Source organism: Clytia hemisphaerica, unplaced genomic scaffold (assembly GCF_902728285.1).
Source record: "Clytia hemisphaerica strain Z4C2 unplaced genomic scaffold, Clytia hemisphaerica genome assembly, whole genome shotgun sequence".
NCBI classification, from domain to species: Eukaryota; Metazoa; Cnidaria; class Hydrozoa; order Leptothecata; family Clytiidae; genus Clytia; species Clytia hemisphaerica.
Window position 1 is genome coordinate 1,237,625 of NW_027103744.1, and position 23,212 is coordinate 1,260,836.

The 23,212-nt window shown below is 35.7% G+C and overlaps 1 protein-coding gene across 1 annotated transcript; it reads right to left on the reverse strand.

Moving 5' to 3' along the window:
- Positions 1-19,080: 19,080 nt before the first annotated feature.
- Positions 19,081-20,058, reverse strand: LOC136805363 (QRFP-like peptide receptor). Its single transcript, XM_067061950.1, has one exon. It carries the CDS (start codon positions 20,056-20,058, stop codon positions 19,081-19,083), a length of 978 nt encoding a protein of 325 aa, XP_066918051.1.
- Between the last annotated feature and the right edge of the window lie 3,154 nt (positions 20,059-23,212).

The window sequence follows — 23,212 nt, forward strand, 5'->3', positions numbered from 1 at the left end:
TGTGGTGGTTTAAGCTTTCGGTGTGGTAGTTCAAGCTTTTCATGTGCAGGCTTTGTCATTTGAAAATTCCAGGCGTGTGGTCAATCGCACTCCTAAAAAGTACTTTAGGCGTGTGATAAGGAGTGCTATGCATAACTTTAAGTAGTAAAATCCAAATTTATGGCGTGTGATTAATCACTCTCCTCAAAGATTTTAGGTGTGTGTGGAGGTGTGCGCGTGCTATCACACGCCTCAAACGATGCAGCCTGCATGTGTCCGTTGAAGCTTTCAATGTGGTAGTTCAAGCTTTTCGTGTGATAGTTCAAGCTTTTCGTGTGGTAGTTTAAGCATTTGGTGTGGTGGTTTAAGCATTTGGTGTGGCGGTTTAGGCTTTTTGCGCGGTAGTTCAAGCTTTTCATGCAGTAGTTCAAGCATTCAGTGCGGTGCTTCTTACCGTTGCGTGGTAGTAAAATTGTTGCGTGGTAGTAAAATTGTTACGTGGTGGTTTAAGCTTTTCGTGCCAAGGTTCAATCGTTAGATAGTGGTTCAAGCTTTTCGTGTGGTGGTTCGAGCTTTTCGTGTGGTGGTTCAAGCTTTTCGTGTGGTGGTTCAAGCTTTTCGTGTGGTGGTTCCATCGTTAGGTGGTCGTCGTTTAGTAATTTATGCGGATAAATTATAATAAATTAAAAAAGGAAATAATTCGGTCCCGGGAATTTCTCAATTAAGAAGTTGTAATAATGGTAGCTGCGAAGCGACGAATTTTTTTGATTCACCATTTTGGGATGGTGACTCTTGCTCTCTTGTCAGCTGGGTTTCATTTTGCGGGTATTTTAATTTCCACAGATCATGTGCAGTTTTAACAATTTTCCAATGTTTTCCCAATTTTCCAATGTTTCCCGATGCGATTTCAGTACAGTCAAGTATCAATATTTGAGGTATTACGAAAATCGCTACTTTTTGCCGTAATCGCTTTCGTTTTTTATCATATCAGGTCTTAGCAACGGGTACCCCGGGCATAGTTACGGGGGATTGAGAAAAAATCCTGACAATTTCAAAAAGATTCACGCTATCATCTTCTACATTACAAAATACACCTGTTCTATGTTGGGTTTTTTACTCGGTGTTTTGAAGGCTTAATTATCGTCATGCAAAGTAAATAAAACCCCCCGGAAATCTTTAGGTTTTGATAAGCAAAATACTTACATACTATTGTTTACTTTTCAAGTATTCATCCAATCAGAATTCAACCGTGACGCCGGAAATGATCCAATCAGAATCCCGAAGCTAAAGACTTACAGCCAATCAGAATTTGTTAGCAAGCGGTATTCATCCAATTGGAATCGCGTAACACGAAAACGAAAGAGTATCACCTAAATTTATTGAAAAAATATGCTTTTCAACATTAATCTTAAAATCTCTTTTATTGTTAAGTATCCCGGGGGGGGGGCTCAATGCCGAAAGAAAAATAAGCGGGCGGAACCGCCCTCGTAGTTTAATCCCGGGATTGAAAAAACCTGGAAACAAGTGATACTTTTATGGACCTACCTGGTTATGCATTTAACACATATATAATTGATATCTACGTGGAGCGTGACCATTAAACAATCATTCAGAACACAAATAGTGAGGATCTATTAAAATTAGTCGTTTATTTCTTATAAAAAAACATTTATAAACCAAAATTTCATGCTCTTAAAATATTCTTTTATATTCAAGACTTTGTGAGCAAAAAAAACATATCTCATCAAAAAATTCAGTAATTTGGCTAAGAACATTGATGTATGCTTATTAATAGTGATTCTTATAGATAAAGATGCGTTTTTTGAGCTGAAAATTTCTTTTTTTACAAAAATCTGCTTGAGCCATTTTTACCTACTTTCATGCAAAAAATCAGAAAAAAATAATAATTCAATATTTCACAAATTCAAAAAACTTTTTTTAGCCGTTTTTTAGCTGAAACTTACCCAATTTTTTTTTCTTCCAAAAATCGAGCTCTGTCACATTTAAGGGTTTATAGTTATGCATCTTTGTGCAAAAAATCATAAAGAACGAAACAGCCAATCTCGAAAAGAGCTAATACCTAAGTAGTTGATAATGTGCTTATAAAAAAATATCGAATTTGGCCAGTTTTTCTATAAAAAAACGCCACAACCAAAATTTTATGTCCAAACACACATATTCTTTAAAAGTAAGCCCTCACGAGTAAAAAAAATAAAATATCTATCTCATAAAAAAAATTCAGTAATTTGTGACTTCCCAAGCGGGAGCGACTTGAAGTACACAAAAGTCCGATCGGCTAAAGCGGGTAAAAGACCGGTCTCATAGCGGGCAAAGTGAAATTTCAAGCGGCCTAACATTTTAGAAGATCGGCCATGAAGCGGCCAATAGAATTTTTCCAAGAACGGCCTCAAGGCCTCTATTAGAGGCTTTTTCTTGATCGAGAGACCGGCCAAGCGGCCAGCGGCCTATTTAGCGGCCAGCGACCTATTAGCGGCCTTCAGGGATCTTCTCAAAAATATAATCGATTTTCGTTTATGAAGTTAGATTAATGATTCGACTATTTAATTTCCTATAGTCAATTTTATTGAATTCGGCTTAAGCTTGTGGAATTCAGTTAAAGTTTTTACCAAATTTCGGCTATAAAGAATTTTACTTTGTCTAAAATAAAAATAGAGAATTCCACTGACTGAGACGGGGATATTAACAAAAGGATTGTTCGTAGTGAGACAGGGTTATCCTTAAAAAAATTGTTCCTTTAACTACAGATTCTGAATTTGTTTATCTAGTATTTTTGAATATCGAAATACTTTGCTCTATTTCAGTTTTCAAGTGTTAAAACTGATGAAGTTCCAATAGAGGTATTTATTGCTCATTTCTCATACTCAGCATGATCGAACGTCAAAATTAGGAAACCCCATTCGGCGCGATGTTACATTTCTTTTCAAATCATAACAGATCATAATATAGATTTGGAAAGCAAGAAAAATGTCTCGAAAGACCAAATATCTTGAGGTTCCTTAAAATCCCTTCGATGCCATAAAAATTATCAACTGATACTTGGATCAACAGGATTTAAAAGTTGACACCAAGTCCAAAGTAAAGTTTGATTGGAGAGAATTTCACAGTACGCAATCTATGTGATGACCAAGCAGATGTCCACTGTTGTAGTTATATGTTAATAAAGACAAGTGAAGTTCATTCAAACCAGGCGTAGTTAATCGATATAATCAATAATCTTGAGTAATCTATAAATAATCGATAAGTAATCGATGGATTAGATATCGATTAACCAATAGAATCGATAGGTAATCGATACTTAAGATTTTTTCAAAGCTCGATTATTTATCGATCAATTTTGTCATCGATTGTTTATCGATTATACTTCGATTAAATTAAGTATCAATTTAAAATCGGTCGGCTATCGATCACAGCTTTTGATCGATTACATATCGATCAAAAATTGATTTATCATTGATCAAATAGTTAATCGATCAACTATCGATTTGTGATCGATTATTTATCAGATTTTAGGGAGTGGTACTTTAATTGGATTAACATTTGCCTTCGCGAGATTAAATTTCTCGAATTTTCGCTATTTTCGCAAAATTAAAAGCAACATTTTTCGCTGATCTTGATTGGGATGTACTTTTGAATTGAATCCAATCCCCTGGTAGCATAGGGCCTACAATCCTTCAAGAAATATTTGAGACAAATGGGAAATTCCCCAGGAAGTTTTGAAACCACAATCGATTTGTAAGTGCTCTAAAGTAGGTTCGAAGGGTAGAGTTTTAACTCTGAATTTTAACACTAGACTTAAGACTTAGGACCTTAGGATCTGAGGATTCAAAAGTTCAAAAATGGTCCAGTAAGGCTCCGAATATAGCCTGGAAGTCTGTCTACCCGTCTCAAATTGAAATATTCGATTAAATTAAAGAGATAGCCCAAAATCGGCTTTTTCGCCCGAACTTTAAATCTCGAAAAACGTCAAAATAACTCGAATTCTCAATATATTTCTTGAAAGATTGTCTGAGAAACTGAAAAACTGAAAAATTCTGCTCAGCGGGGGTTCTTATTCCAAGTTTAAAGCAATTTTCTGGCTCAAAAATCGCCTTTCTTCAATTTTGGGGGCTAAAACTCGAAAAAAAGTCAAAATTTCCTGAAATTTTCACGTTTTTGACTTTTCGTAAATTGGACCTTTGCAAAATATTAAATATTTTATAAAAAAGTGATTTTGGCCAGGAGTCAACCCTTCAAAATGGTCCGAAACATACTTTAAGACGAATTTTAGAGGTTTTCAGGTAATTTTGGACCACCCGCAGAGCAGAAATCAGCATTTTTTCAGATTTTCAGACAATCCTTCAAGAAATATTTGAGACAAATGGGAAATTCCCCAGGAAGTTTTGAAACCACAATCGATTTGTAAGTGCTCTAAAGTAGGTTCGAAGGGTAGAGTTTTAACTCTGAGTTTTAACACTAGACTTAAGACTTAGGACCTTAGGATCTGAGGATTCAAAAGTTCAAAAATGGTCCAGTAAGGCTCCGAATATAGCCTGGAAGTCTGTCTACCCGTCTCAAATTGAAATATTCGATTAAATTAAAGAGATAGCCCAAAATTGGCTTTTTCGCCCGAACTTTAAATCTCGAAAAACGTCAAAATAACCCGAATTCTCAATATATTTCTTGAAAGATTGTAGAAAAGCTACTACACTCATTTTTTTTATAAGCATGGTTTGCCTTTTTTGAGGAGCATTATTAATTCGAAAGCGGGCGTTTATTCAAAGTAATACGATATCGGTATGAGATTTGGCGAATTCCAGAAATTTTCTTTACTTCATTAAATACCTTATCTTGACCCTTTTCACGCCGGACCTTATTAGCGTTATTTTTGGGCTTGTTGGTGGAATAAAAGGCCCGGCGTAAAAAGGGCCAGCCGGTAATGTAGTCAACAGTCGGTCACGATTGATATATAATCGATAACGATACGTGATCGAAGATAAGTAAATAATTGCAGACCTGCCAATGCTCACGGTTTACTCGTGAGGCTCACGGTTTTCGACCAAATCTCAAGGTCTCACGAGTGCCCTCACGGTTTTTCCAGGTTTTCTGCCTGTCAAAAATTTTCACTGCTTAGCCTACCATTTTGACTACAGAAGACTTGTTTTTACCCGCGGGCACTTTCCGTGTATAAATAAGCCTTCCGAAATCCCCATAAATAGCGGAAATGCTATAATTATTAGGGAGATAATTTGATGTTGTGTTCTCAAGACTCTCACGCTTACGATTTTATCCCCTTATATTTCTTTTGATGAAAGAAAAGAATCGGAATTTTTTTTCAATGTAAACAAATATGGCGGAATCCGAACCAAGCAAGAATATTTTACCTAGTGCTCTTTTGTCTAAAACAGAAAAAAATGAAAAACGAAAATCTCACGGTTTTTGCCTGAATCTCAAGGTTTTCTGAGGAAAAAAAGTCTCAAGGCTTTGGCCTTTCACAGCACACAGGTCAGGTTGGCAGGTCTGTAAATTGATAAGTAATCAATGCATGAACGATAAGTAATTGATGATTGTTAACAATCGATACATGATTGATAAGTAATCGATAGGTTGTATGTAGTCGATATGTGATTGATAAGTAATCGATAGGTTGTCTGGTTGTATGTAGTCGATATGTGATCGATAAGTAATCGATAGCTTGGAAATAATCGATGGCTGATCGATACTCAAGATTTTTTGAAGGTCTGATTACCTATCGATTCTATCGATATCTAATCCATCGATTACTTATCGATTATTTATCGATTACTCAAGATTATCGATTAACTACGCCTGGTTCAAAGGATCTAGGATTCCTTGATCTCCCATGAAATAGAACAGATCGTAAAAAAATCTAGAAACTCCATTCCAAACATCACGTCTCACGTCTGGTTATGTGTACTTTTACCAGTTATTATACTTCCTTGATCCAATCCCCTATGAAGTAACATATAATCAGCAACACTAACATTTTCTTTGCCTTTATCAGTGCGAACCCGTGAAGGCATTCTGTAAATACCAACACCCTCAAGGAAGCTTTCTAAGATTTAATTCATCTGTATTATCTGGCTTTCTTGTCAATGCAGCCTGTATCTTAGAAACTGAAACTGCAGACTTCTTTCTTTCTCACCATTCTTTGTCATTGGATTTGTTTTTCTCAAAAATGAATTTCTTCCAAATCCACGAGCACGTGTGCGCAACAAATCTACCATTATGAGAGGGGTCGATTTGACCGGTGCCGATTTTTGCGAAGCACAGTCAAAGTCATACCAGTCATATAGTATTTGGGAAAAAAGGGAAATTCCCACGAAAATCTTACAACCACAAACGATTTGGACTGTTAGAAGCCAGGGAAGCGCTCTAACTAAATTAGGTTGAACGGGTAGAGTTTTGACGCTAGACATAAAGACCTTAGGATCTAAAGACTAAAAGTCCATGAATGCAATGGTCCAAATAGATAGGGCTCAGTATATAGCCTGGAAGTCTACTTTTTCGCCCGAACTTTAAATTGCTGAAAAAGGGAATTACTTGAATTAACCGAAATTCCCAATATAATTTGAACCTGATTACAGTTTTTGTTCGTAGATAAGCCCGAAGGAGGGCTAGAGCAAAAAAAAGTGATTATATCGCAAAAATATTGCTGCCCGGGGGGGGGGGTGGTTACTAGGGTTGCGAGCTGACAAGGGGGGGGGGTGCCGCCCGACTTTCGGACTTTGGACCCTTACTGGGACTAAAAAGGAGAAAACAAAGGAAAATTTTGGGAATTTTACGACCCTTAGCGAGACAAATTTGACTAATTTTGACCAAATTTCGATCTTTCAGGGGGTGGTAAAAGTTGAAATTTTCCTATTTTTTCCGACCCTTAGCGGGACTTTGAAAGTCCAAAAAAGGTACCCTTGCTTAAGGGCCGCACATACCGTACCCTCTATTGCCTAAGTACCCCCCCCCGGGTATTGCCGCCAGTGCTATCTTACTTGTACTTGCTGGTTTAGCCAAATCGTCCGTTTGACAACTGTTGGCGGTTCGTCTGGGATGAACCATATCTCTTTCGTTTTAGTGCCTTTTTGTAGAAATTGTGTTTTGTCAACCCAGAAGATTTCATCACTTCGTCTTCTAGTATCTCAGTTGGTCGATCAATTTTTGTACCTTTGTTTACGCTGAACAGGAGTCTTTTTGTTAAACATTGGGTGTCGTGCCAAGTGTGCGAGATAACTTGATTGTTGTTTTGATACGAAATTTGCGATATCATCGGTTCGACAAATTCGTAGTTAACGTCTTTGTTTGTCATAACAAACCGATATTCCTCAGTCTTGGAGTCATTTCGTACAAGTTTCCTAAGCATACCAACATATACAGAATTTATTCTATTCATTTCTGCAGTACTCACATTTCAAGTCTAGCAAGAATAAGTCAATCTAGTGTGAACCATTGAATTGAAAATCATAGTACTCTTGCTTTGAAATGAATTTTATAGTTCGTTAATTTAGTAATCAGTTCGTAAAATTCAGTTTCAGCTAGTGATATGCGAAGACTTATTTCTGCGCTGCCTGTCGATGGTTTGTCATATTTTATCTCGTCTCCGAGGTATCGAAATGTTTTAACGTTTTCGATCGCCAGATTCTGTAGTTCAGCAATAGATTCAGGAAACGTCGACTGGTAATGTTCTTTGATGTATTCAAAGTTGAAGATCGTACTTTTTGTTTTCTTTATGTTAATACTCAGTCCGTATTTTGAGAATATCTCATGTAAAAGAACAAGGTCCTTTTGAAGATCGACTACACTTTCGAAAAAGAGTTCTAAATCGTCCGCATAACCCGACCAGTTTGCGTCATGATCTCCGCCTTCGTGTCCTTTCCTTTTGCTCTATCTTCTCGGGTGGTTGCAGTTGAACGTATACGATATTTCAGTTTTAGAAAATTTTTTTTTGTTGAGTTTGACATTCATTTTCATAAACTCTCATAACGTAGTCCATGTATAAATTATACAAAAGTGGGGATTCAGGACCACCTTAAAGTACACCAGTTAAGATTTCAAATGAGTCATTGGGAGTTTCAGACAAGGCTGTTGTAGTGTAGGAGTAAACAGCTTGAAGAATACCAAAAAGTTTGGTTGATCGATTGGGTTTGAAGCGTTGGGATATTGATTTAAACATCCATTCTCTGATAACGTGGTCGAAGGTAGAGATGAGGTCGACAAATAAGACGTATACCGGCTTTCTAATAGTCAGTTATTTGTTGGATTCGTTTGGTTATATAGATAACATCAGATGTTCCTCTCCCCGAACGAAATCCTAGTTGCAGGTCCATTAGCCTTTTATCATACCACGACTTGATTCTGTTTATAATTACTATCACGGGAATCTTACATAGGACTAAGCCAACGCTCTATAGGTTTTAGGGTCAGATGGACAAAAATTTGCTACCTTAAAGGAAGAAATTTTAGCAGGAAGAAAATTTGGCGGATTTGGCCAAAAGGCTATGCTAAAAAAATATATATTTTCCTGAAATAAAGCACCTGATGTCTTTGGTGCATCTAAGAATAAGAGAGTAAGCATCTAAGAGAGACATGAAAATGTTGGTCACGGAGGAAGCGCAACCATGGTTTGCGCCGACGGGAGAAATTTTCAATTTCAACCCTCTCATGACATTCGACTTTATTTTGAAGACTAGCTAGCAACTGTTACTTACAAGGATAAATGGCGGATGGATAAAACTGTTTGCACCTTTTCTTTTATGTTTTAAAATGAGATCTATAGGAGGCCCCGCAAATCTTTTTTCCGTGAACGGACGGAAGTATCTTCGACGGTCAGAAGTATCATCTTTTGACGACCCAGTTTCCCTTTCCTATCTTTCACCGAGTCTGCTAAATTGCGTGGGTTGCGTGGGTGCGCGGGTGCGTGGGTGCGTGGGTCAATATTTTTGCGTGGGTCATTTTTTTGCGTGGGTGCGTGGGTCAAAATATTTTTTGCGTGGGTCAAAAATTTTGCGTGGGTCATATTTTTTGCGTGGGTCATATTTTTTGCGTGGGTCGTATTTTTTGCGTGGGTCATTATTTTTTGCGTGGGTCATTATTTTTTGCATGGGTCATTATTTTTTGCATGGGTCAAAATTTTTGCGTGGGTCAAAATTCTATCTGTAATTCGAAAAAAAGCCTTCCCTTGAAATTCGAACTGGTCACATCCAAAATGTTGGATGTGTTTTACATAACACATTTTGGTTTATTTTGTTTATTTTGCATAGCTGTACAGTTCCGTACTTTCTGAATATGGTGAATTTGCTCCAATAAACGAGGTCGGAAAGAATGTTTCCAACAGGGCAGTGTCTATTTATAAGTGGAATTTTCCCTTTTGGGAGATTTCGTCCAAAATTAATACTGTAGTTATGTTTTGTATATACCTAAGAATATGGCCAAAAAAATGTACACAATCAAGCGGCTTTATATTTTTTAATTCCGCTGACTGAACATGTCAGCTTTTATAGCTTCTTATAGCACGCTTTAATCTTTTGGGTTTCCTTTGAGTGTTAAAGAACAAAGCAAATGGCGACAAAATCTGAAAATTTTTCTGCAAAAGTTATATAATTCATTAGGCGACCGATTACTAAACAATTTAATTGTTGTCAATTATTTCGTCCACCCCACTTGTAATTTCTTTGATTTAAGTACATTAAAGGCCAATTTAAAAAATTGTACGAAATAAAGACGCTGTACTTTATATTATTTTATTATATCTCATTTTTTTTTGCTTAGAGTTATAGGGTTTATTTCCATGACACTGGAATCCTGAAATATAGCATGCTAAAATTCAAAAGTGTGATCCTGAAGTGTGTCTACAAAAATTAGACGGGTGTGTGTTGATTCTGTATAATATTAAAATAAACCACAACGCGTTACATAAAAACAGTGTGCTTTTGTTTAGTTTTCGTAGAGACACAACACATTTTTGTATAAGACAACTTGAAAGTTTTAATTTGGGCCATTTTAATTGAGCCATCGCCGCACAGCAAACCCACGCAATTCATAACATATTATACCGAACTGGCAAAAGACGGGGGTAATGTTATTATAATATGGGTAAAAGTACCCCTTTTTTAAACTGACTGAAATTTGAGCCGTTACTAGCAACCCTGCGGGGCCCAAGGCGCCGAGTATGCACCCAGCACAGTGACAAGCCGTTACTAGCCACCCTGACCCTACCTAATTGATTGGTAATGACCCAATACCCCCTGAACCACGGAATGACGGATAGAGGAAAAATTAAAAATGATACTTCCGACCGTCAAAAGATGATACTTCTGACCGTCGAAGATACTTCCGAAAAAAATTTGCCATAGTTAGGGTCGACCAAGAAAATTTTGAAATATTAAACCCTCTAAATTGGCTAAAATGAATAAACCAGCTGCGCTGGAAGGTCAGCCCAATAAGCTTAAAACGATTAGAAGGAAGTACAATCAAGAAACCTAATTCAATGTTAAAGCCCAAGAGGTTGAAAAGCTCATTTTGGTTGAACTTCAGACAAAAAAAAGTTTAACACAAAAATTGAATTTTTCCAAAGCAGACAGAGATGTGATAGATTATTTCTTAATGTCTTAAACTTTTTTCTTTATTCTCTGAGAAAGTATCTGAGGCGGCCACTCTATTAAGTGTTCACTGCGGCTTTCATCACTTTTGGTCATTTTTAACATTTTTACGTTGTTATTTATTTTTTCTCCAGTCAAGGCCGCCCCTCGTTTATGGTTGAGTGTGCAGGGTTCCCGAGGGGGCATTGACCTTGACGGCTATGACGGGGACATGTTGCTGGAGTTGGAAAAGTGGACCCTGTCAGATATGAATTTTTGGCAAAATTGGGACCCTGTCAGAACGAAAAATTGAAAATTTTTCCCATTTTCGCCCTGAAAATAAAAGTAGACGAAAATTTGAAAGATTTTTTGTTTTCCACCCTGAAAATTGTCCAAAATAATAAAAAATCGACCCTGTCAGATACACTTCTTGAAAGTTAGTAAATTTGGGAACCTGTCAGATATGCTCCAGAGCCTTAAAAAGGAACCCTGACAAGCGGTACGTCCCCGTACCCAGTTTTGCCTAAGTGTCTCCCCCGGGGCACATTTAGCTGTCTAGTAATCACTTGAAAAGAATACTGTAGTCAATTGATTCAGATTAATTAAAATGGCGTGTCGAATCTAGTATAATGTGAATGAATAGTGGCATTTTAAATTTTCTTAGCGGATTGCTTCTTTGTCTTTTCTATTGTAAACTGTGGATAATAGAAATCCATCTCTGTCCCTTTGAGTGTTCTGTTTTTATAAGAAAAATGAAGCAGACAAAGTATTCATGCAGTACGTTTGCACATATTTTGCTATGATGTTCCCGATTTTCATCAAAATAATATTTGTAGAAGATACTCCAAAAGAAAGGTTGTAAATGAAATCTATTTTTATCAGCGTGTGTTTTGAATTTGAGAAGCTTTTATGATTTCTCTTTAAAAATTTAGGATGTAAATATTTTGACAATTATTGTTTCAATTGACTTGAAATTTTTTCCATAATCAGACATACCGACTTGCTATCTGAAAACATCAGTTAGAAAGTGAGGCACCCCGCGGTGTAGCGCGGTATTTCAAATGAAAAAGTACTATTTATAATCTTAGAGAAGAAACTTCTTATAACTTTACTAATGAAAACAATGTTTTTCATTTTTTTAAATTGTCATTCACCAATGTTTTACAGACCCTCTTGATAATTAAAAGTTTTTAATCGTGAACGATAAATGCAGCAGTAGAATCATAGGCTAAGAGGAAATCCAAATTTCACGAGTTTGTAATTAAACAAGAGCCGCAAAGATGCGGATAAATATTTCCTTTACAAATGTTAAAATAATAATTGATGTCCTCAAAAGATTTCAAAGTGCTTTAAATCTCAGATAACATCAAGCAACACAAGTCCCTAAGAATTTCAAAATTCCATTTATGTTATTGCCAGTATTTACAGGATTATTCATAAGATGACTGTAGGTTCAAAGCTACGGATCACGGAATATATCCAAGCTGAACCTGACTGAGAACAACAATGCAGTAATCAAATTGGCTGGAACTTTAATTTTCGTTAGGTGGACTTTAAATGGATTTTAGTATTAAACTAGCGGTCACCCGGTGTCGCACCGCCAAGTAGAGTGTTGTTGAACACATCAAAAGACCTGATTATATACTTTAAGCGCTGATTTCCAGAAATATTATATAGCCAAAAAGGGCAAATATTTAAAATGAAAGAATGACAAAAAGGAGAATATTTCAAAGTAAGAAAACCAAAGAAAATTTTATATATTTTCAAAATGAGATGAAATATTTTGCATTATACTTTCATATATAAAATATTGTAAAAAATGTAAACATTTAAAGTAACTTTTGGAGTTTTTGGAAATAAGGTACGTGCTAAAAAGTAAAAATCTTTCAAAACAGGGAAACAATTTCATATTTTCCGACAGAATGCAATAAAAAAAAAATCTCATTTTTATACACTGGGAAACATTTCATAATCTGAAAGAATGTCGATAGGAAAAAATTCCCCTAACAGAAGCCATTTTATGATTTCCAAAAGCATGCTGCAAGAGCAAAAAATGTCACATACTTGGAAACAATCAAAATTTCCAAAAAAATGTCAGAAAATAAAATAAATTGTCATACCAGGAAATCACTTGAGTTTTCTTCATTTTATAAATGCATGTGGAAGAAAATGTCAAGTTCACGACAAAAGTTTTCCACGTTTTGAATGCACGTGTAAGAAAATGTCCAAATTTATCACAAAAGTTTCCATGTTTTAAATGTACATACCGTCAACTGTTTTAACTTGGGAAGATTGGTCGAAACATGGGACTGTTTGATATCTGGTCTGTATTTTCACTAACTTGTTAAATCTCTTTCATAACTCCACCAAGTTTATCAATCATACTTCCTTTCATAACATGTCACGATAACTTTCACTGATAGCGCCGATTGGAGAATTAGAGAACACCCGCTGCCTAACCGCCTATCACCCGATGGGATTAACAAATAACGCGTGTGTAACTTGCTGCGCGAGTGACCTCAAACGCTCCATCGTTTTGCCATTTTTTTAATACGCCGTTCATTAACTCAAATCAAATGACTTTAGAGGTTCGGTGAAATGGTGGCCAAATTGCCGTCCCATGTTTTGTCAGATAGTCCCAAGTTGGAGCAGTTGACGGTAAGAAAATCTCCAAATTCACGACAAGAGTTTCCACGTTTAAAACACACATTGCAAAAGATCTCTAAATTCACAACTAAAGTTTTCCACGTTTTAAAATGCACGCGGGGAAGAAAATCTCCAAGTTCAAGAAAAATTTTAATTGTTCATGTGAGGTGATTTCAAATTATTTACATCCATATTCCCAGGGGATGTCAATCGAACGTTCGATTGCCAATCGAACGTTCGATTGCCAATCGAACCAATTGAATTAATCGAATTTACTCGAATCCAATCGAAACCGAAAAACATGTGAAATTCGATTGGTTTCAAATGAGTTCGACGAGCTTCGATTAACGTTCGATCAACTTCGATTAACGTTCGATCAACTTCGATTTTACTTTAAAAAGTTTAAATTTTGCAGGGCTAAATTTGGAAGACTTTTTGCAATACCACCATGAAATTCCCTTCCCGCCAAAAGAAGTTAGCGGAAGAATGTTTGCTTAATTCCAATTAATCGAATCAATCGAAAAGTATATGCAATCGAAGCTGATCGAAACTAATCAAACGTCAATCGAACACCAATCGAACGGTAATCAAATCCAATCAAAAAAAGATGTGAAATTCGATTGGCTTCGATCAATTCGGCTAATCGAAAATCAATCATTCGATTGGCTTCAATTAAGTTCGATTGATTCGGTAATCGAATTTTTCGATTGACATCCCCTGGATATTCAATGCAATGAACCTTTTAAGAAGTATAACATAACATTCTTCATATTGGGGCCGTGGTGTTCCGGATCCGGTTATCAGCTTTAAAATTTGAAATTTATAACCGCAACGAGTTTTCACTAACTGTCACTAACCCCGCCCAGCAGTTAATTCATTGTTGTAGATAAAAAAACCAAGGGAAATTCAATCATTAACCAGTCAATTTTGCTCCATGTTTAAATTTTTAGCTAAAATCAGTTCATCAACCATTCCCATTGTTGCATTGTCGGCATTGCATTCGTTGGGTGCAAACTTTTTTCATATTACAAGTATGTAATTTTTCAGGTATAACATGGTCAGATTTATTCACAGTCACTTGCCTTCGTACGATTTATGTAAATATACAAACAAAATTGAAGTTAGATTGTTGTGAAGGTTGATAAAATGTCCTGTTTTCCCAAGACCAAGAGATTGTATCATCTCTCATTCCAGCTCATTCCAAACCAAACCAACAGAATGTAAACGAAACATCAAATCCAGAAAGGAATATTAAGAAATGACAGTTAGAAACAAAGCAGTATGGTCCGATCAACAATACGCTTCTGAAACGGCCGACGTTGCCCGATCGACAAGGAGAATATAGAGCGCCGTACGGATATTTACCACAGACGTTTCTTGAAGAAATGACGTCTTCCGCCTCGAAAAAAGAACATCCTACTGTTTTTACCGCCGGAGCTTGATTTAAAAAGAGACCAAAAGAAATTGACCAAAACCGGCGTTAGACTTGAAGAAGGAGAAGGAGAAGGAGAAAAATTACTGTTTTAACAAATATTTCCTATATAGATAGGAAATATTTAAAAAGTTAAATTTCGTATCAAATTTTAATGTCAGGGACAGAGATAGAACAAGGCTTTTTTAAATGTGCGTTATCCAGCTCCGCTATAACATATCCCTGTATTGAGGAAGCTGCTTAGGGATTTCTGTCCAGTCTCGATAACTCAATCAAAAGTTATGGATACTCTTAGGCTGCTGACATCCACTAACGGATTCGTGCTCCTTATAGAGGATGCTTAATAAGCTATATTTCCTTTGTCCAGAGATTTGCCGCCTTTAGCCGATATACGGCTAAAGACATTTTTAGCTGGCGAGTGTCTACAAATATAACATTACGTAATGTTTAAATTTTCTGTGAGGCACCAAATCATAGATTGGAAAATATATTTGGATTTTGAAAAAAAAGTAGGCGGAGGGAAGTTTGCTTGTTTTTCTTCCTCCTTTCTTGTTTAATGTGGAGATTTTGTAAAAGATGAGAAATTAGATTTATTGAATTTAAGTGCCCTGATGTATCTTCTGTGTGCACCAACAAAATTTTGCTTCATAAAACTACATTTTGATGCTTTAATTTGGACTTGCACGAGTGTATAGTTTTTTACCACACTGGATTCGTTGATCACTTTGGCTCCAGATAATTGTTTTGTCAGTTCTACAGATATGTTGCAGACCATTTCAAGGTATTCTAGCTATGTTTATACAGTACATTTTGGGGGTCATATTGAATATTTCTGACATTACTTCTTTATGATTCTACAAAAGGGAGTGTTGTTGTTCCTTCAACAAGGGCCTTTAAATGTTAAAACGAACAAAGAACTTTTCTTCAGCTTTGGCATTTCACTTTTCAATACTGTGTGGCCTTTGTATCTTTTCAGGTTTCTATCTTATCTTTTTCAATTCTTTGAAGAGATTGGAGTGTTTCTGGTTGTTTTCTTTCACTTTTGTGTTCATATTGTATTTTTTGAGCTTCGACCGAAGAGCTGATGGAAAAGATTAGATAAATTTACAGACCAGATATCTTATAAAAGCAAAAGTCAAAAATAAACTTACAGACTGTACATAATGCGCGCATCAGATTGTTTTTTTATCTTTTTTCTGTTTTGTTTTTCTGGTCTGGGATTCGAATTTCAAATGTAAACATTCCATTGAAAACGTTCGAAACGATCGTTTTTGCGCGCACATCAATGTCAATCAAATTACTCGCCAAGATTTCCTTTGCGAACCGGAAAGCGGTTGGTAGATCATTAAGCAGACCTATACTACCTGTGGTTTTGTAGAGGTCTGCGATTCAGACTAGGATACTCTAAGTTTATGTTACGCCACACTTTGACGTTCCTTTCTTATACACACAAAAGGGAGTTTCTAAACATCGACCAGAAATAGCGACCAGAAATGGCGACCACGACCAGCGACCACGACCGGCGCCCAGATAAATTTGGGTTATCAAGTTTATCTGCTCTCTACACCGTAGAGAAAATCCAAATCCTGATGTGGCTTTCAAATGAACCACTGAGCACGTGGCTGAGAATTACTCTAGCTGAGAATACTAAAAGTGACCTTTGACGTTACCAGTTATTTTCTAGATAAAGTGACACTTTTTGACAAAATATTGACAGGGCACTTAAGTGTGATGCCTGTAAACTTTATTACACCAAATATTTTAATTGTACCGAATGAGATGCATTTAGTATGAATAGATAGAAATTATCAATAGGCAAAAGCTGGGAAGGGCAGTTTTCGAGATATCAATCTCAACAATTATTCTATTGTCCTTACTTTGTAAAAATGACTTATTTTGACAAAATATTTATCTGATAATCAAATATAAAGCTTCCTAAATAAATTTCAGCACAAATTTTGCCATTAATTAATACTCTATTCAAGAGCGTTGAAATGGCTGCTCTACACGTTTTGCACATGGCTTTATAATCACTGTAGGTGTAGACAGGAGACCCGCCGTGTGTTTTTTTTATAATTTGATGTACACAAGACGGGTTCGAGCTGTAAGTCCAACTTTGGACTCACATTTTTTACAGTTGAAAAAGCACAGGACTCACTCACTAAATAAAAATGAGTAAACAATAAAAAATCGCGCTTTTTTCTATAGCAGTTTAAACATAGAAACTAAAATAAACTTTCATTGGCTTATTCATCAACTGTCATTTTGAGGAGCGAAATTAAAATTGGCAGCCAAAACCATGCTATTCATTTCGCCATCAGTTTATCAAAGACGAAATCATAGCATGGATTCCCAGGCTACTGTAGACAGGGGTGACCTTTACTCTTCAATTCGATAAATAAATTATCACTAGCCATAACTTTCATTAAGGTGCCACCGCAGCAAAACGAACACATAGAGTTGAATTTGCGTTCAAAAGAAATGATCTTAGCCCTACAGTAATTTTTGTTAAGAGTGACCTCTCATCTGAGATAAAATTCTTTCAAATGCTAACAAATGTGTCAAGGGAGTGATTTACAGTCTACTTAGAGTGACATCCGTGCCTTCTCTTACACGTTTTTTATAAGAACAATTTCATAAGAATACGAGGCTGAAATTTGGCCAAAACCTAAGAACAAATTAAGAAGAATCTGAACCTCAAATTTCAGAAATTACTGAGAAGTATAGGTTTCCATTTTAATTAATATTGACATTTAAGGCTGAAAAACTCATATAAATTTAAGAACAGCCCAGCTAGAATCATATAATTTACTGGTTTTTCCTATAAAAAAACGTATATATCTGAAGATACTGCTCTTCATATGCTATTTTACTAATGTACACGTTTAGTAACATAACTGTTCGAATACTTTGAGTAGAGTGGCAATAAGAACCAGTAAAATTTTTCTGAGCCTCGATTGTTCTTTTTTTTTTGCACTCTGAGCCTCTATTATGTTTATATTAATAGGATGTAAGTGAGGTATTTTAGGCCTTATACCCAATTTTTTAATACTTTTAGACCCCTAGAATTGCTTGAAATTGAGTAGTTTCAGGCTCAGTATTGTTCTTAAATTGTTCTTATTTTTTGGTGATTTTGTTCTTATAAAATTGTTCTTATATTAAAAAAGTGTATGCTGGAAATTATGAAATTGTTTCCCTGTTTTGAATTTTTTTTTTACTTTTTGACATGCATTTCAAAAAATATAACTTTTGGATGCTATAAATTTTTACCTTTTGTTCAATATTTTATATATTTTACCTCTTCTCCAATATTTTATAATCAAACCTTTTTTCCAATATCTTATATATGAAAGTATATGCAAAATAAAATCATGAAAATATAAATTTTCCTTTGGTTCAATTTTTGTAGATATAAATTACCCCTGATTTAAGAAAAAGAAAACAGAGAAAAAGACGTTGCGCAAAGTATCATAAGACATTATTTATACCAAAAAATCCTTATGATGTTCTTATTTCAGGTTGAAATTTTAAGATATTTGAGTTAAAAAAAAACTTCAAAAAAGAAGTTTGTTTTGAAAATAGAATATCAACTTTCTTTTTGTTTACCAGAGCTTGTACAGTTGACGCTCTCTAATTCGACGTTCTACTATTCGATAGGCTCCCTTATTCGATGAAATTTAAAGTCCCCGTCAACAAGAAACTCTCATAAACGACGCTCTTTTATTCGATAAGCTCCCTTATTTGATGAAAATTCAATCACCCTTGAAGATCGAATTAGAGAGCGTCAACTGTACATGTTTAAAATGAATTGAGGGAAATTTTCCTTACTCTCGTGAGGATTATGAAAATTACCAAAAAAGGTTTGGTCACCATGCAAGTATCGCGTAAATAGCCCAAATCATGCCTCGAATTATTTCCCGATCACGCATCGCGCAAACGGCTGGGTAATACTTTTTTAAATTGTATCGTAGAATTGGTAACTTTCTCATTCCCGAGAAAACATACCTGCTCCATCTCCGGGATCTTTTTGCTTCTAGGGGTCTCTGGTAAAAAATTTACAATTGATTATAAGTTATGGGAATTTCCCAAGAGACAAAAAAAGTGAAAAACAAAGGTCTCTTTCAAGAACTACAGTACTAGAACGCTGAATTTTTCCTTAATCCCGAAGTTCCAAAATTTAAAAATCTTAAAAATAACAAAATTAATATAAAATGTTGACAATTCTTTCTGTAAGTATTATCCAGTGTCTTTTTTCTCAAATTTTTGCCTTGTTCAAGGCTCAGCACTATGAGCTTCTTTTCTTTCCTCTGTCACTATAGAAATCGACCTTCGTATTGAAACCGATATTGAAATCTTTGAAATTTCCGATATTTCCGAAATCTGTCGGCTACTCATACGACTACTGGAACTTAAATACGCCGAAATGACGATATTTTAACGTCTATGTCGACGTCGATTCCAGAATTCCTTACGGAATTGCGGATTCATGATTGTATAAAATAAAACATTTGTAAAAGCCGTACTGATACAAGGAAGCATTGTTAACTTCATAATTCGCGTTTTGATATATTCCACTTGCATTGTTTTCTCAAAGAATCCAATAGTATTTAGTATAAAATATACACCAAAAGGAAGCCAACTGCATATGAAAATCAAAACCAAAACACCTAGAAAACGTACTACACGGTTTCTATGGTTAACTTTAACCTGACTCACAAAATCTGGATCAAATTTATCCCTTGCTTGATAGTAGAATTGACAGAATACCAAAACGTAAACAACAGTCATGATGAAAATCGGGATAACGAGCCCTGAAATCGACAACACCGATCGGTATATCCCGGTAAACTCTTTCGTGAATCGGTGCGTCCGTAAACAGAAACCATACGTCTGTGTATTCTCCATTGTCAAGGTGTTTGGTATGAACACTAAACAACTTGAAATCCAAAAACCAATAAAGAGTCTCATCGATTTTCGTTTATTATTTAACGTATTTGCCATAGGGTTTTTAATGATTTTGTAACGTACTATAGACATGTGAAGAATTATCCACACATTTACAAAAGCCGCTACAAAGAATCCGGTTAAGCCGTCTGTGAATCCGCAAATGATGGAATCTAAAATCGGGTTTTCACTGTGAACCGTTTTTAAGTTGATAATAATCCATGGAATGAAACCGATTTGTTGTCCGATATTTGCGGTTCCCAAATTCACCAAACAAAAATGAAAATGCGTTCGTTGTATGTTTTCATGGCGATAAACGTAAATGAACACCAAGTTAGCAATAATACCACACGATAATAGTATAGTGGCTAATGCGGTGTATACAAAGTTCCAAGGATAGTCGAAGATTTCTTGTACAGCTTCCAGACTTCCAATATTGGTGCCGTTTGAAATGTTATTGAACACCATTATTTCAGTATAAGCGGTTAGACTAGGTTTTCTTCGTCATAGTTTTTATTGATTTCATTACTACTCTAGACAAAATGGAAAATAACTTTAACTCTTAACATTTTCAAACATCTGTTCTTATTTGTCAGCTTGAAGAAGTGCTGACGGAGACTTCCCCAAAATTAAGACCAGTTCCCTGTTTTCTAGGAGAGGTTTCAGCACAGCCAAAACTGAACAGGTTTAATGCATAAAATTACCAGGTGTTTGATTTTCTGTTACTTATCTATTCTTAACCGTCAAGCTAAAAATTTTTGAAAAACATTGATCACTAATTTTCAGGTAATGAATAATACACGTTTTATTATAAGAACATCCAAATAATTCTGAAGCCTTCGGATGTTCTCAACTTTGAGCTTCAAGCCTAAAAATGTTTTTTTTTCCACATATTTTATGTATTCTTGTCTATTTTTCTAAAAAATTGGCTGTTATCGATTTCGTGAAGCCTTTATGCTCTTTATATAGTTTGTTCTCATAAAAAAACGTGTATGATAGTAAGGTACAATAATCCAAAAGAGGAATACAACAAATGCTTTTTACTGAGCTTGTGCAGTACCCAAGACCTGCTCGTGGACTTGCATCTGAAAATTACCTAAATGCGGCACACGAGATTATAATCCAGCAAGCTAGATCACTAATTCTTAGCGAGGCTAATTTTAGCATTTTAGCGAGTTTTTCCTATTTTCGCTAAAATATATCTCGCTAAAACACGACGAATCGACAGATCGCGAAGATTTGTCCGCGTGAAATTTCTGGTAATATTGCCTTGATACATTTTTATCAATAGGAAGGGTTTCAATGCAAAGAAATTAGAAGACGAATTTACTCAATAACGTAAAACGAGTATTCGCTAAAACTTATCCACGCGAAATTTTTTGAAATCGTGATTCGCTAAAATAAATCCAAAAAAAATCAAGATTATCCTGCCTCGCTAATGTACGGTAAAATTAGTCTCGCTAAAATTTATACGATTAAAGTAGTAGACATAATAGAAAAAAAGCAAAATCAAAAAGTATTGGTGGGAACAATTTTTATAAAAACTAACTCGCGTAAAAATAATCGTATTATCATATAACACCTGTACTACTGTATTATACGCATTATAAACGACTCCAGTCTAACAAGATCATTGACTTTAAAACCCCTAAGGGGCTAGTTTTCACACAAACATCTGATGGAAAGTAAAATCCATCGCCAGGCTTCGAAAGATATGCTGTTTGAGAACAAAGAAAGTTCTAGATTCGATTCGTTATTCCAAACGCGGTGCTTAAAGGCATCACTTTTTCTTCTTTGAGAAAATTTGAAGATTCCTCTCTAGTTACTTCTAAGGCTTTAAACTCAATGCACAAAGTCTTACTCAAGTCAATCCGTTAAAAAACAAAGTTCTTGAGTCAGTTTTTGTTTTCAGTTTCCCAAAGAGAACATTAATATCTCAAAAAGGGTCAAAACTGTGTGGCGGATGGTAATATATTCTTCTTTTTGCCTTATATGGAGTGCAAACTCTCCCCCCGAAAGGTTTGACCCTAAAAATACCGACACCCGGTGGGCACAGGACTTCCATAGGATGTCCGTCAAAGATCCTATTTTGACAAGGCGGATGTCAGATGCGGACGTATTTCGGATGTCTGAAGGATGTCCAAAATGAAACGAATCCCATCCGCTCCGTAAGAAGTCTCATTGGGATGTCTATAAAGGATGTGATACGGATAAAAAAAGATCCATTTCTTTTCATTTAGACATTTTAAGCTCGTCCGTATGTCATCCTTAGGACGTCTTTTTTCATTTTATGTACAAAATCATCGAATAAAATCTTTTACATTGGAATAACATTTCGATTTAATATGGAGCAGTTATTCCACTTTAACAGGTGCCCACATTGGGCGAAGAGCTCTGAAAATGATTTTTTCAAAAGGGAGGCAGAACTGTTTAAGAACATTTTATCAGTCTGAAAAATGAATTTTAATGATAGACAACATTCAGCTTCAATTTTAATATTATACATGTCTTTGGGAAAATATAATTTTATTAATATGACATAAATGAAAATAAATATTTTTACAAGAATCTTTACTTACACGAATTCTTTTTCTCTTTATTATATTACATATAAAGGCGTATAATTTTCATTTTTATGAATACTTACTATTCCCAGGTGAGTTAAGGAAAGTCCAATACCTATTGCCCGATTTTTCCACCGCTTCCCATTGTTCCTTAACTCTCGTATATAGCTCAAAAGAAGCGTATTAATGAGAGGATTTCGGAAAAGTGCTGGGCCGAAAATTTAAATTAAGCCAATCTCAAGATATCGGCCCAAAACTGATTTTGACGTTAGGAAATACGTCCAGAGAAATGAAATAAATGAGACAGAGGTGGCAAAGTTGTGAAAAGAGTTGGTTAAAAAGACAAGATAAAACAGTATAAACATAAAGAGACGGGGGCGATGTTGTTATTGCAAAAAGAGGGTGTAGTATGAAAGAATCAGAGTGACCATAAATTAAACAAGTTGAAACAGGGGTGAGGTGACGCGGAGAGGGGTTGAAGATATGGGTGAAAAGGAACAGGTTTCTAAGAGATGGGATAAATGACTTTAAATTGAAAAGAACACATAGAGGACACAACTCAACAGCATGATTTAGACACCCCCTTCTCACAGACCAGACCACAGATATCTGTAAAGCCCGAAGGGCTAGATAGGCAACTTTAAGCTTTCTCCAGCAAAAAAAAGTGAAGCAAAAATTTGACTTTTTAAATTTCGTGCCGATGGATAGGATCTAGCATTTTAATTGTTTTCGGAGCGCGAGATCAAAAAAAGTTGGCGGCAAACGCTATTTCACATCTCTCAAACCGGTGAAATTGCATATTTTAGTCACATGACTTTGGTAGGAAATCCTTCCAAACCTAGGCTTCACTTTTTGATAAAAGCCGCAAATCTAGCCCTTCGGGCTTTACAGATCTGTGGACCAGACCGGTGAGACCGGTGAGATTTTTTCAGCCAGTGAGGATGAAAAAACGGACTGAAACTCAATGGGTATTGATGTTTTCATATTTCCTATGGCTTGGGATTTCGATTATTATTCTGTTTGTTTCAAGTCAGAAAATTCAGTGGGGATGGGAAAAA

Bases quoted from the DNA above. Each gene is read 5' to 3' on its own strand.
- LOC136805363 (XM_067061950.1), bottom strand. From the start codon at position 20,058: ATGGTGTTCAATAACATTTCAAACGGCACCAATATTGGAAGTCTGGAA.